Source organism: Neophocaena asiaeorientalis, unplaced genomic scaffold (assembly GCF_003031525.2).
Source record: "Neophocaena asiaeorientalis asiaeorientalis breed wild unplaced genomic scaffold, Neophocaena_asiaeorientalis_V1.1 scaffold293, whole genome shotgun sequence".
NCBI classification, from domain to species: Eukaryota; Metazoa; Chordata; class Mammalia; order Artiodactyla; family Phocoenidae; genus Neophocaena; species Neophocaena asiaeorientalis.
This window is the reverse complement of record NW_020173920.1, coordinates 3,220,368-3,234,658: the sequence shown is the minus strand read 5'-3', so window position 1 is coordinate 3,234,658 and position 14,291 is coordinate 3,220,368. Positions and strand designations below refer to the sequence as shown.

Sequence of the window (14,291 nt, the reverse complement as noted above, 5' to 3'; positions counted from 1 at the left end):
AGTAATTTGTAAAATTTTTTCAATGATATGATGTTTTTCTTTTTCAGCTTGTGAAGCTATGTATTGCAATGATTGATACTGGAAAAGCCTTTTGTGTTGCAAATAAACAGTTCATGAATGGGATTCGAGACCTGGCACAGTATTCTAGCAATGATGCTGTAGTTGAGGTTAGTATTATTAAATTTAGTTAAAATGGTAAATGAAACAAGATGTTAAGAGAATTATGCATCCATTTACCTTATTAATAGTAGTAGTGGTCCTTAAAATTAGAAGTGGAAAAGCTATCATCTGTTGGTGCTATCTGATATAATCCTGTTTTCTAGGACAGTTAGAAGGTGATGGTTGATTTGCATTGTGGATATAAGTTTACTCTACTTGCTGCTAGGTGAACTGAACCATCTACAAGGGGACCTGAGCAGTGAGAATAGGATCATGCTCATTAGTAGCTGTTTATCGGGGCAAGCAGAGAGCATTAACCCAAGACTAGTATCTAACTATACATTTTGGGGGCTGCATAGGAAAGTTCTGGTCAGCTAGCTATGCTGTGTTAGCTTAGACCCCTTGCTATACTATGTGGTATTATGACATTTCTTTTATGAAGAATAATAACTGGTACAGAAATGGTTGTAATTTGATGATTATGTGATCCATAGATGCCTAAATGGACAGTCTTGATATACTCAATTTTACCTTAGGTTTACATGGGCCATTTCGATTTGCTAGTATAATAGTATTGATAGGGCAGGCTAATTCTTTGACTGTTCTAGGGTTTTATGTTACTACATGTAGACTTGACCTCTCTGCAGAGCATGCCTGAGAGGTAGTGAGATTGTCCTAATGAGAAATAAATGTTACTGTTTACAGTGTAACTTGATCTTTCTGTCAGAAACGCTGAAGTAACATTTTTGTGGCCTATATTAGTAGCTCTTAAATGACTTGGTTTTCTTTTGATTTCTTTCTCATAGACAAGTTTGACCAAATTTTCTGACAGTCTTCAAGAAATGATAAATTTTCACACAGTAAGTGTTTAGTAAATAGGTGTTATTATGACCATGTTCATGTTTTAGTACTTTTCTTTGGTGGCAGTATTTTATAAAATTACTTAAGTTGGAAAATGAATGACTGATTTGTCAACAACTTTTTAGTTGGGTGGATCTAAAATTCTGTGTGTGTGAGGGAGAGACAGAGGGAGAAAGTATAGATGTGTATTATTTCCCATTCTATAATAGTGAACTTTAATTTCAATGAAGTACACACCCATAAAAGTTAATTTTTTTCCTTTAAGGTGTACCTTTATAAGTTTTTAAGTAATTTCAAGAAGAAAGATGTACAAGTCATCATTCTAAAATTAGCTATTTCTTTTAAGATACGAATATATATATCCCCTTTGAGGACATTCAAGAATGAGGATATGTATTACTTTTGGAATGTTGTGAAATTCCTTTATAAGTTTTGTAAAAGTTTACTGAAATAATGTGGGATCTTTTAGTTGTGGCGTGTGGGATCTAGTTCCCTGACCAGGGATTGAACCCAGGCCCCCTGCACTGGGAGTGTGGAGTCTTAGCCACTGGACTACCAGGGAAGTCCCTCATTGTGGTTTTGATTTGCATTTCCCTAATGACCAATCTGGTTGAGCATCTTTTCATCTGCTTATTGGCCATTTGTGTATTTTCTTCTGCCATTGTTACCATTGTTGTCCACTTAAGTCCTTTGCCCATTTAAAGTTTTTTTAAATTGAATTCTTTATATATTCTGGATATTACATGCTTATCAGATATATGATATATAAATAATTTTTCCCATTCTGTAAGTAGTCTTTTTATTTTCTTGATAATGTTATTTGATGCATAAAAGTTTTAATTTTTTTTATTGAAGTATAGTTAATTTACAATGTTATGTTTCAAGTATACAGCAGAGTGATTCAGTTATACATATATATATATTCTTTTTCAGATTCCTTTCCATTATAGGTTATTACAAGATAGTATAGTTTTCTTCACTATACAGTGGGTCCTTATTGTTTACCTATTTTATATATAGTAGAGTGTATTATGTTAATCCCAAACTGCTATCCTCCCTCTCCCCACCCCCACTATCCCCTTTCGTAACCAGAAGTTTGTGTTCTGTGTCTGTGAGTCTATTTCTGTTTTGTTAATAAGTTCATTTGTATCATTTTTTTAGATTCCACATATAAGTGATATCCTATGATATTTGTCTTTCTCTGTTTTACTTCACTTAATAATCTCTAGGTCCATCCATGTTGCTGCAAATGGCATTATTTCATTCTTTTTAGTGGCTGAGTAGTATTCTGTTGTGTGTGTGTGCATATATATATATACACACACGCACACACACACACACCCCACATCTTCTTTATTCATTTCTCTGTTAATGGATATTTAGGTTGCTTCCATGTCTTGGCTATTGTAAATAGTGCTGCTATGAACATTGGGGTGCATGTATCTTTTCAAATCAGAGTTTTCTCCAGAAATATGCCCAGAAGGGGGATTGCTGGATCATATGGCAACTCTATTTTTAGTTTTTTAAGGAAACTCCATACTGTTCTCGATAATGACTGCACCAATTTATATTCCCACTAACAGTGTAGGAGGGTTTCTTTTTCTCCACACCCTCTCCAGCATTTATTATTTGTAGACTTTTTGATGGTGCCCATTCTGACCACAGTGAGGTGATACCTCATTTGTAGTTTTGATTTGTATTTCACAGTAATTAGCAGTGTTGAGCATCTTTTCATGTGCCTCTTGACCATCTGTATGTCTTCTTTGGAGAAATGTCTAGGTCTTCTGCCCATTTTTTTTTACTGGGTTGTTTGTTTTTTTGATATTGAGCTGTTTGTGTAGTTTGGAAATTAATCCCTTGTTGGTCACAACATTTACAAATATTTTCTTCTATTCAGTAGGTTGTCTTTTCATTTTGCCTCCTTGGGTAGGTTTATTCCTAGGTACTTTATTCTTTTTCGATGTGATGGTAAATGGGATTGTTTTCTTAATTTCTCTTTCTGATATTTGGTTGTTAGTGTATAGAAATGCGACAGATTTCTGTATGTTAATTTTGTATCCTGCAACTTTACTGAATTCATTGATGAGCTCTATTAGTTTTCTGGTAACATCTTCAGGATTTTCTATGTAGAGCATCATGTCATCTGTAAACAGTGACAGTTTTACTTCTTCTTTTCCAACTTGGATTCCTTTTATTTCTTTTCCTTCTCTAATTGCTGTGGCTAGGACTTCCAAAATTATGTTGAATAAAAGTGGCGAGAGTGGACATCCTTGTCTTGTTTGTGATCTTAGAGGAAATGCTTTCAGCTTTTCATCATTGAGTATGATGTTAGCTGTAGGTTTGTCATATATGACCTTTATTATGTTGAGGTAGGTTCCCTCTGTGCCCACTTTCTGAAGAGTTTTTATCATAAATGGATGCTGAATTTTATCAAAAGCTTTTTCTGCATCTATTGAAATGATCATCCTCAATTTGTTAATGTGGTGTATCACACTGATTGATTTGCAGATATTGAAAAGTCCTTGCATCCCTGGAATAAATCCCACTTGTTCATGGTGTATGATCCTTTTAATGTATTGTTGGATTCAGTTTGCTGGTATTTTGTTGAGGATTTTTACATTGTGTTCATCAGTGATATTGGCCTATACTTTTCTTTTTTGATATCTTTGTCTGATTTTGGTATCAGGGTGACTGTGGCCTCATAGAATGAGTTTGGGAGTGTTCCTTCCTCTGCAGTATTTTGGAATAGTTTCAGAAGGATAGGTGTTAACTCTTCTTTAAATGTTCGGTAGAATTTACCTGTGAAACCATTGTGTTCTGGACTTTTACTTCTTGGGAGTTTTTAAATTACTGATTCAATTTAAGTACTGGTAGTTGGTCTGTTCATATATTCTATTTCTTCCTGGTTCAGTCTTGGGAGAGTGTACCTTTCTAAGAATTTGTCCATTTCTTCTAGGTTGTCCATTTTATTGGTATATAATTGCTCATAGTATTCTCCCTATGATCCTTTGTATTTCTGTGGCGTTGGTTGTAACTTCTCCTTTTTCATTTCTGATTTTATTGATTTGGGCCCTCTCCCTTCTTTTCTTGATGAGTCTGGCTAAAGGTTTATCAGTTTTGTTTATCTTTTCAGAGAACCAGCTTTTAGTTTTCATTGATCTTTCTATTGTTTTTTTAGTCTCTATTTCATTTATTTCTGCTGTGATCCTTGTGATTTCTTTTCTTTTACTAAGTTTGGATTTTGTTTGTTCTTCATTCTCTAGTTGCTTTATATGTAAGATTAGGTTGTTTGTTTGAGATTTTTCTTGTTTCTTGAGGTAGAATTGTATTGCTATAAACTTCCCTCTTAGAACTGCTTTTGCTGCATCCCATAGGTTTTGGATAGTTGGTTCTTTTTTTGTTTTCGTTAGTCTCCAGGCATTTTAAAATTTCCTCTTTGATTTCTTCAGTGATCCATTGGTTGTTTAGTAGCATATTGTTTAGCCTCCATGTGTTTGTGTTTTTTTGCCGTTTTTCTTCTTGTAGTTGATTTCTAGCCTCATAGCCTTGTGGTCAGAAAAGATATTTGATACGATTTCAGTTTTCTTAAATTTACTGAGGCTTGCTACGTGGCCCAGCATGTGATCTGTTTTGGAGAATGTTCCATGTGCCCTTGAAAAGAATGTGTCCTGCAGCTTTTGGATGGAATGCTCTATAAATATCAATTAAGTCTGTCTGGTCTGTATGTCATTTAAGTCCTGTATTTCTTCATTGATTTTCTGTCTAGATAATCTGTCCATTGATGTAAGTGGGGTGTTAAAGTCCCCCACTATTATTGTGTTAATGTCAGTTTCTCCTTTTGTGTCTGTTAACATTTGCCTTATGTATTGAGGTGCTTCTGTGTTGGGTGCATATATATTTACAATTATATCTTTTTCTTGGATTGATCCTTTGATCACTATGTAGTGTCCTTCTTTGTCTCTTGTAACAGTCTTTATTTTAAAGTCTATTTTGTCTGATATAAGTATTGCTACTCCAGCTTTCTTTTGATTTCCATTTGCGTGGAATACCTTTTTCCATCCCCTTACTTTCAGTCTGTATGTGTCTCCAGATCTGAAGTGAGTCTCTTGTAGGCAGCAAATACACGGGTCTTATTTTTGTATCCATTCAGCCAGTCTCTGTCTTTTGGTAGGAGCATTTCGACCATTTACATTTAAGGTGATGATGACCAATATGTTTGTTTCTATTGCTGTTTTCTTAATTGTTTTGGATTTGTTTTTATAGGTCTTTTTTCCCCTTCTTTTGTTTTGTCTTATGATTTGATGACTTCTCTTCTCTTCTAACAAACACTGCTATGTTTGTATTCCTTTTTCTTCTTTGTGTGTATATCTATTATAGATTTTTGTTTTGCAGTTACCATGAGGTTTTTGTATAGGAGTCAGTATTTATACATGCTTGTTTTAAGTTGCTGATCTCTTAATTTCAAACACATTTTAAATAACCTGCATTTGTACCCTCCTACCCTCACGATCACTGTTTTTTTTTGTTGTTTTGTTTTTAAAATTTATTTATTTATTCACTTATTTGTTTGTTTGTTTCTTTCTTTATGGCCATGTTGGGTCTTTGTTTCTGTGCAAGGGCTTTCTCTAGTTGCAGCGAGCGGGCACCACTCTTCATCGTGGTGCGTGGGCCTCTCACTGTTGCAGCCTCTTGTTGCAGAGTACAAGCTCCAGATGCGCAGACTTAGTAGTTGTGGCTCATGGGCCTAGTTGCTCCACGGCATGTGGGATCTTGTCCCAGACCAGGGCTCAAACCCGTGTCCCCTGCATTGGCAGGCAGATTCTCAACCCCTGCGCCACCAGGGAAGCCCCACTGTTTTTGATATTATATTCTGCATCAAATTGTTTTCTATATCCCTTAACTGCTTATTGTGTATACAAATGATTTTACTACTTTTGTCTTTTAACCTTACTACTAGCTTTGTTCGTGGATGATTTCCTACCTTTATTGTATGTTTGCCTTTACGAGTGAACTTCTCCATTTTGTGATTTTCTTCTTTATAGTTGTGGCCTTTTCTGCCTAGAGAAGTTCCTTTAGCATTTGTTGTAAAGCTGGTTTGGTGGTGCTGAATTCTTTCAGCTTTTGCTTGTCTGTAAAGCTTTTGACCTCTCCATCAAATCTGAAGGAGAGCCTTGCTGGGTAGATTATTCTTGGTTTTTCTCTTTCATCACTTTAAGTGTATCTTGCCACTCCCTTCTGGCCTGTAGAGTTTTGCTGAAAAACTAGCTGATAACTTTATGGGAGTCCCCTTGTATGTTACTTTTCCCTTGTTGCTTTTAATATTCTCTCTTATCTTTAATTTTTGTCATTTTGATTACAGTGTGTTGTGGTGTATTCCTCTATGGGTTAATTCTGTATGGGACTCTCTGCACTTCCTGGACTTGGGTGACTATTTCCATCCCCAGATTAGGGAAGTTTTCAGCTGTTGTCTCTTCAAATATGTTTTCAGGCCCTTTCTCTCTTCTCCTTTTGGGACCCCTATCAAGTGAATATTAGCATGCTTGATGTTGTCCCAGAGGTCTGCTAAACTGTCCTTATTTCTTTTCATTCTTTTTTCTTTTTTCTGTTCAGGGACAGTGATTTCCACTATTTTGTCTTCCAGCTCAGTGATCCATCCTTCTGCCTCAGTTAGTCTACTATTCATTCCTTCTAGTGTATTTTTCATTTCAGTTATTGTATTCTTTAATTCTGTTTGGCTGTTCTTTATATATTCTAATTCTTTGTTAAAAACTTCTAATTTCTCACTCTGTGCATCCCTTATCCTAAATTCTTTGATCATCTTTATGGTTGTTATTCTGAACAAGATCTGTCTTGGTTAGATTGCCTATCTTCCTTCACTTTGTTTTTCTGGAGTTTTATCTTGTTCCTTTGTCTGAAACATATTCCTCTGTCACCTAATTTTTTGTAAATTGCTATTTGTATTTTTATGGATGTGGTAGGTTCGTTAAGTTTCTTGACCTTGGAAAAGTGGCCCTCTGTAGGAGATGTCCTATGTGTCCCAGCAGTGCACTCCCCTCTTGTCACAAGGGCTAGGGGCCAGCTGGTCCAGGGTAGTGTCTGGCCTGTGTTTGTGGACTTGGTCCACATGCTGCTGGACTGTAATTTTCTTGCTTCTGGTGTCTGCCCCCTGGTGGGTGAGACTGGTCTAGAGGCTTCTGCAAGCTTCCTGACAGGAGAGGCCGGTGCCTGCCCCCTGGTGGGTGGGGCTGGGTATTAATCTTCTGGTGGGCAGGGCCATTCTATGGGTGTGTCTAGAGGCTGCTGTGGGCTCAGGAAGTCTTTAGATAGCCTGTCTGCTGATGAATGGGGCTGTGTCCTTGCTCAGTTTTTTGTTTGGCTAGAGGTGTCCCAGCAACTGGAGCCTACAGGCTTTTAGGTGGGGCCAGGTCTTTGTGCCAAAATGTAAGCCTCCAGGAGAGCTCACGCAGATGAATATTCCCTGATACATCTGAATATTCCCTGATACATCTGCCAGCAGTGTTTGTGTCCCCAGGGTGGGCCACAGTCACCCAGGAGCCTCCCCAGGAGACCCTCCAAGACCAGAATTAGGTCTGGCCCAGGCTTCTATCAAATTACTGCTTTTGCCCTTGGTCCTGGTATACCTGAGATTTTGTGTGTGCTCTTTAAGAGTGAAGTCTCTATTTCCCCCAGTCCTGTGGAGCTTCTGCAGTCAAGCCCCACTGACCTTCAAGGCCAGATGCTCTGGGGGCTCTCCTTCCTGGTGCCAGACCTCTAGGCTGGGGGCCTGATGTGGGGCTCAGCATTCTCACTCTTGTGCGAGAACATCTGTAATTTAATTCTCTAGTCTGTGGGTGTCCTACCCGGGGGGTATGGGATTTGATTATATCACAGGTGCACCCCTCCTACCAGTCTTGTTGTGGTTCTGTCTGTATGTCTTTAGCTGTAGAGAATCGTTTCTGGTAGGTTTCAGTCTTTTTCAATGATGGTGGTTCTGCAGATTGTTGTGATTTTGGTGTGTTCGTGAGAGGAGGTGGTCTTAGGGTTCTTCTACTCTACCATCTTGGCCACTCTCTAAAAGTTTTAATTTTGGGACTTCCCTGGTGGCACAGTGGTTAAGAATTCACCTGCCAGTGCAGGGGACACAGGTTTGATCCCTGGTCCAGGAAGATCCCACATGCCTTGAAGCAACTAAGCCCATGCCTCACAACTACTGAGCCTGCGCTCTAGAGCCTGCAAACCACAACTACTGAGCCCATGTGCCACTACTACTGAAGCCTGTGCGCCTAGAGCCCGTGCTTCGCAACAAGAGAAGCCACCGCAGTGAGAAGCCCACGCACCGCTATGAAGACTAGCCCCCGCTCGCTGCAACTAGAGACAGCCTGCGCGTAGCAATGAAGACCCAACACAGCCAAAAATAAATAAATAAAAATAAATAGAAGTTTTAATTTTGATGAAATCCAATTGATCTTTTTTTTTTTCTGTTCCTCCTGCTTTTGGGGTCATATCCAAGAATCCACTGCTAAATTCCAGATCACGCAGATTAATCCCTTTGTTTTCTTCTGATATTTTTATGATTTTAGCTCTGATATTTTGCACCAATTTGTTTTTAATGACCTCTTATTAATTTTCTTTTTGCCTTCTATTGAATTTGGATGCTAGTGTATAGTATATTTGATTTCTTTTTAAATCAGGGACCTTTGGGATTCAAACTTCTTAAAAAGTATAATATAATGAGAATTAAATTTTTTTTTTAAGTTACTGATTTTAAATTAACATAATAGGTTAAATTTTTTTGTAATATAGTATCCTTTGTAGTAATCCTATTTCTTATATTTTCTTTAAATCAGTAAGTCTTATATTATTGCTTTATATAAGAATATTTTGCTTTTTGTTATAGTTTTATATGTGAAAAGTTATGAGTAAGATAAACTTCTGGTAAATAAATAGTTTAAATGTATGTTGAAATCTGTCCTGTCAAGAAAACTTAAGTTCAGAGTATTTTATAAATCATTCTCTTAGAGTAAATTGAGTCTTTAAAAATGAGGTTTGTTTGAAGCAAGGTATCTAAGTATAGTTTGCTTCAAGAGGATAGCGGTTGGTCTTTTTAGTGCTAGTGCTGTTAAGGTGCAGCTGGTTTCCTGAACTGATTCCAATAATGTGGTTTTTTTTTTCCTTTTGTAAAATTGAATGCAATCGATATTTCTTAATTTTAACATTGTAAAAAGAGCATAGAATTTAGATAGAAACAACTTTGAGTTTAGGCTTCACTGTTATTAGCTGTATAATTTTGGTCAGTTTATTTAATCACTTTCATTTTTCATTTTACTGTTCTATAAAAGGGGAATAGTAGAACTTGCGATACCAATGTGTAAGGGTGTTGTGATGAGGAACAAAATATGTGCAGCTAGATCCTGGGGAGTGAAACTTCTTCCTTTACTATATTGGTTGGTATCCGTTCGGGAAAACAGAAACCACATACGGTATTTCTTATAGAAGGGTTTTGATATAGTGAATTGGTTACAAAGTGTTGGAAGGGTTGTAGGAATGCAAAAAGCCACAGTGAAAAAAAAAAAAAAGCCTAGAGATTAGTCAACGTAGGAAGGAGCTACTGTCCTTAGGGGTTGCAGGAGCAAGGGTGGAAGTGGTGGTGCTAGAGCTCCTAAGTACTGCACTCTTGAGAACACTGCCATTGTTGCCGAGCCAGGAAGTCAGGGCTTGCCTGCTTGCTGTGGCTGCAAGAGCCTCGGAGCCTGCAGTCCCATTGACACCCTCAGATTGGTCACTGACGCTGCCGAAATTTGGAGTAGCTCAGTTGCTCACTAATGGCTGTGTCAGAACAGAAGCAGAAAAAGAAAGTGGCTTCTCCTTATCTCCTGCCTCTTAATCTAACATCAGATCCTATTTGCAGAACCTAACCTCTTGGCTTGCAGGGGGGTTGGGAAATAGCTTTGCAGATTTCTAGCTCCTGGCAACATAGAGGAGGAGATTATGGAAGGGTGATGTAGTGGTGAAAGCCAGTAAACAACTGGCACACCAACCATAAAGGCTATAATTTTGAAAACAGTTTTAGTAAGCAAATTATTGTGCAGTCTTAGCAATTTTCATCCTTGAAACCTCTTTCTGTGACTTTTCTTTTTCCCCCCATACTCCATATCCCACACATTATCAAAATATACCCCAGATCCTATAATAAATAGTTGCTCTGTCACCTCCAAGTCTAAACTACTACCATCTTTTGTTTAGGATTATATAACTTGATCTCTGCTTCTTTACTTGCCCTTCTAAATATAGTGAGTTATGTATACAGCAGCCAGAATGAACTTTTAAAAATATAAATTAATTCACAGTACTCTCCTGTTCTAGTTCCCTGTTACACTCAGAATAAAATCCTAACCAAGCCCTATACGATGAGGCTCCTGCTGATAACTTTCTGATCTCATCTCTCTTCTCTGTCCGATTGTAGCCTCTTGGGCTCTTTGTTCTTCTTTGAACGTGCCAAAGTAATGCTCATATTATGGCCTTTGTACTTGCAGTCTGTTCGGTGCGGCATGTTCCTCCTCCACGTTTACGTGTGACTGTTTCCTTACGATATTGCTTTTCTTTCTATAGGTCTCCCTCACTTTAATAGATCACTGCCTCTATGAGAAGCCTTCCTTGACCACCATATGGTTACTGTCTATCAATTTACCCTGCCTTTTGCGTGCGCACACACATACCATGTATATTCTTAAATATGTGTACTTATTTTATTGTCTGTTCCTTTCTAAGTTTTATGACTGTAGGCACTTTGTTGTATTCACCTCTGTTACTACCACCTAGAAGAGTCCTTGGCGGGAAGGAGTTACTCATGGCAGGATTGAGGACACTGAGATTATGACAACGCTTGTAATGTTTTTTTAGTCATTAAATGAATAAAGATGTGTTAAATCAGTGAAAATTCAGTGAACAAATAGACAAAAGTATTTAATATTCTTTAGAAATGCTTAATATGGTTTAGAAAGATAATTTGCAAACTAAGAGGAGATCACTATTTGTCTGCCTGTCTGCCTAGAGGTCTAAATGCTATAGGTTGGTGATCTTGTGTGTGTTTACATGTATACTTATATATATGTATATAGGAGAGCTCTGATACTACACCCAGATGTCTAGTGCCTTTCTAATTTTATTCCCATATTCCTTTTTACAGCATCTCAGAAATTTTTCTACTAATAGCTATAGGTATGAAATTATGAGACCGTAGTTTAGTTTCTTTTAATTTTCTTGCCTTTTATATAGTTGCTATGCTCTGTGCTTTACCTGGCCTTTTTGTTTCTTGTTAACAAATACTTTTCCCTTAGTTTTTTCAGTAGGAGTGACCTCTTTGTACTTGAATCACAATCTTTATTTATTATTATTATTATTTTTTTTTTTGCGGTACGTGGGCCTCTCACTGTTGCGGCCTCTCACTTCCACGGCATGTGGGATCATCCCGGACCGGGGCACGAACCCGTGTCCCCTGCATCGGCAGGTGGACTCTCAACCACTGTGCCACCAGGGAAGGCCGAATCACAATCTTTATATTTGTGGCAAAGGTTCTTCCCCCATCATAACGCTGTATACTTCAACTAGATTAAAGATAGGGATGACACATATCTTGGTTACTGTTATATCCTTAGTACTTGGATAATTCTTACCTTGGGGAAGTCATTTAATTTTTCTAAGCTTTGCATTCCACCTCTGTAAAATGAAGGAGCTTTTATTAGATGACTTTTAATTATAAAGTATTAATTATTATAAGATTTAAATATGATCTCAGAGTCATTTGTTAAAAATGTGGGAAAGCCTAGTTGTATAAATGCTTTATTTTAGTAGCATTCTGTTCAGTGAAATTTTAATTACATAGTATTATAGGATAAAGGAGACTTTATAGGATAAGACAAACTGCTTTCTAAAAGGTAATAAACACTGGAATCTGCTTTATATTCTATAGCAAAGCTCATAACACTTAAGTCTTGGTGTATAACTTTGTATCAGTATAAAAGGCTAGGTGTTACAGAGATGATATTTATGAATAACTTTGTGGGCTTAAATAAATGTGTGAAATAATGTAGCCATTTGGGTTTTTAGCCAAGTAAGATTAAACATAGATTGGGTTTAGATTATCCAGTCATTTAAAAAATAAATTATTTGGATTCTTTTGTGATTTATTTTCTCTGTAAAAATGGATAGTACTGTTCCTTATTCCTTACAGAATGAGAACTTCCTAGGGTTGCTGTTTAACTCATATGTTTTTTATAAGGTACCAACTCATAACTTTTCCAGAGCAGGTCATATATGCTACATTCTACTATGTACTAGAGTTGATTTGACTACTTTGTTTTCCTGGAACTTAGAGCTCTGTTTCTGTAACGTCGCTGATGACTCTTTTGGATTCTAATTTGCTGTTAGTATAAGGAAATTGGAATATTATTTTGATTATTTGCTGAATGAAGTTTTGAAGTTGAATTGCTGCATAAAATTCTGTGAAAATATATGACCCTTTTTGTTTTGTTTTTTTGTGAGTTTGGTTTTCCATATTACAGCTGTCTACTCATTCGCTCAACAAATGGTTTTAGGTAGTGAGAATATAGTAGTTCAGTGCTTCCCAACGGTTCTCATCTCATGGCACAGGTAGAAACTGATGGTTGTATTTGTATGAGACACTGGAGAAAACTTCTAGGGGACATAAGGTGTCATGTCCTGTCTGGGTGTTGGTGAAAAATGTTTAGATTTCCTTTTTATGGAATTACATTAAATAATTAATAAATATTTAATAAATAATTTATTTTTATAGAATTATGTTAAAATAATACCTAAAGTGTTAGGAAAGATATTACGTATTGAATGTGTATAACACTTCCATATATTTAAATTGGGTAGTAGCGTCATTTTCACAATGTTGATTCTTCCAATCGAACAACATGGTATATCTCTCCATCTATTTGTATGATCTTTAATTTCTGTCATCAGTGTCTTATAATTTTCTATGTACATGTCTTTTGTCTCCTTAGGTAGGCTTATTCCTAGATATTTTATTATTTTTGTTGCAGTGGTAAATGGGAGTGTTTTCTTAATTTCACTTTCAGATTTTTCATCATCAGTGTATAGGAATACCAGAGATTTCTGTGCATTAATTTTGTATCCTGCTACTTTACCAAATTCATTGATTAGCTCTAGTAGTTTTCTGGTAGCATCTTTGGGATTCACTGTGTATAGTATCCTGTCATTTGAAAAATGACAGTTTTACTTTTTCTTTTCCAATTGGTATTCCTTCTATTTCTTTTTCTTCTCTCTGTGTGTATAACACTTCCATATATTTAAAAAATATTTTAATGAGAAACTTGAGCTGGCTTCCCTGAACATAACTTTAAAAAAAATAGTCTTATGCATGAAATGATTTCAAGCAATTCCTGATCAGGATTTAAAAATTGATGATCTTTTCAAATTCTTGGCCATTGTCATTGATGAGAACTTTGTCTGCATAGGTAGACATATTAGTGAAAGGCAGATGAGCACTTATTGCCCTTTCCTCCTGATTGACAGAAACTCTTTTATCACTTGTAATTAGAATTTAAATAATTACATATCTTTAAATTATACCTTAAAGGAGCAATCATTCATTAAGTGGGGCTGCTCTTCCTTTTCTTTCATTGACACATGTAATGCTTAAATTTTCTGTAATAAATTGAATGGATTTTGAATAAAATAATGATGAAGCTTTTCTGTAGGTATACGTAGAAGTTGTGTGGGATCCTCCCAGACCGGGGCACGAACCTGCATCCCCTGCATCGGCAGGCAGACTCTCAACCACTGCGCCTCCAGGGAAGCCCTCCGTTTACCCACTTCTAATAATTCTATTTTTGGATTCAGATTATAGCACTGACTCCCTAGTGACTCATTCTTAACCTCTTGTTTGCAACACTTTGAATCCATAAAGATTATTGGTACATGTTAATTGTCAAAAATATCAAGGATTGGGCTTCCCTGGTGGCGCAGTGGTTGGGAGTCGCAACGGGAGAGGCCACAACAGTGAGAAGCCCGCATACCGCAAAAAAAAAAAAAAAAAAAAAAAAAAAAAAAAAAATATCAAGGATTGTTTGAAATAAGATCATCAGATTTAGAACACCAGTTAACTAAGCCACCTTTTAAAGTCAATAACTAGCACTAAACACATCTGCAAGTTGAAAGTTGTTCCTCCTAAACTTTTTGAATTCTACTTTTTTTTTTTTTTTTTTTGGGTTTGGGGGCCTCCC

General features: G+C 36.7%; 1 protein-coding gene across 2 annotated transcripts in view; it reads left to right on the top strand.

The window, feature by feature from the left end:
- The window catches only part of ACAP2 (ArfGAP with coiled-coil, ankyrin repeat and PH domains 2), a 150,290-nt gene that overhangs the window by 60,991 nt on the left and 75,008 nt on the right, over positions 1-14,291 (top strand). For both annotated transcript variants that reach the window (XM_024752053.1, XM_024752054.1), the window contains exons 3-4: positions 48-167; positions 966-1,019. In XM_024752053.1, the coding sequence (XP_024607821.1) occupies positions 48-167; positions 966-1,019 (174 nt within the window). The remainder of the gene's footprint in view (positions 1-47; positions 168-965; positions 1,020-14,291) is intronic.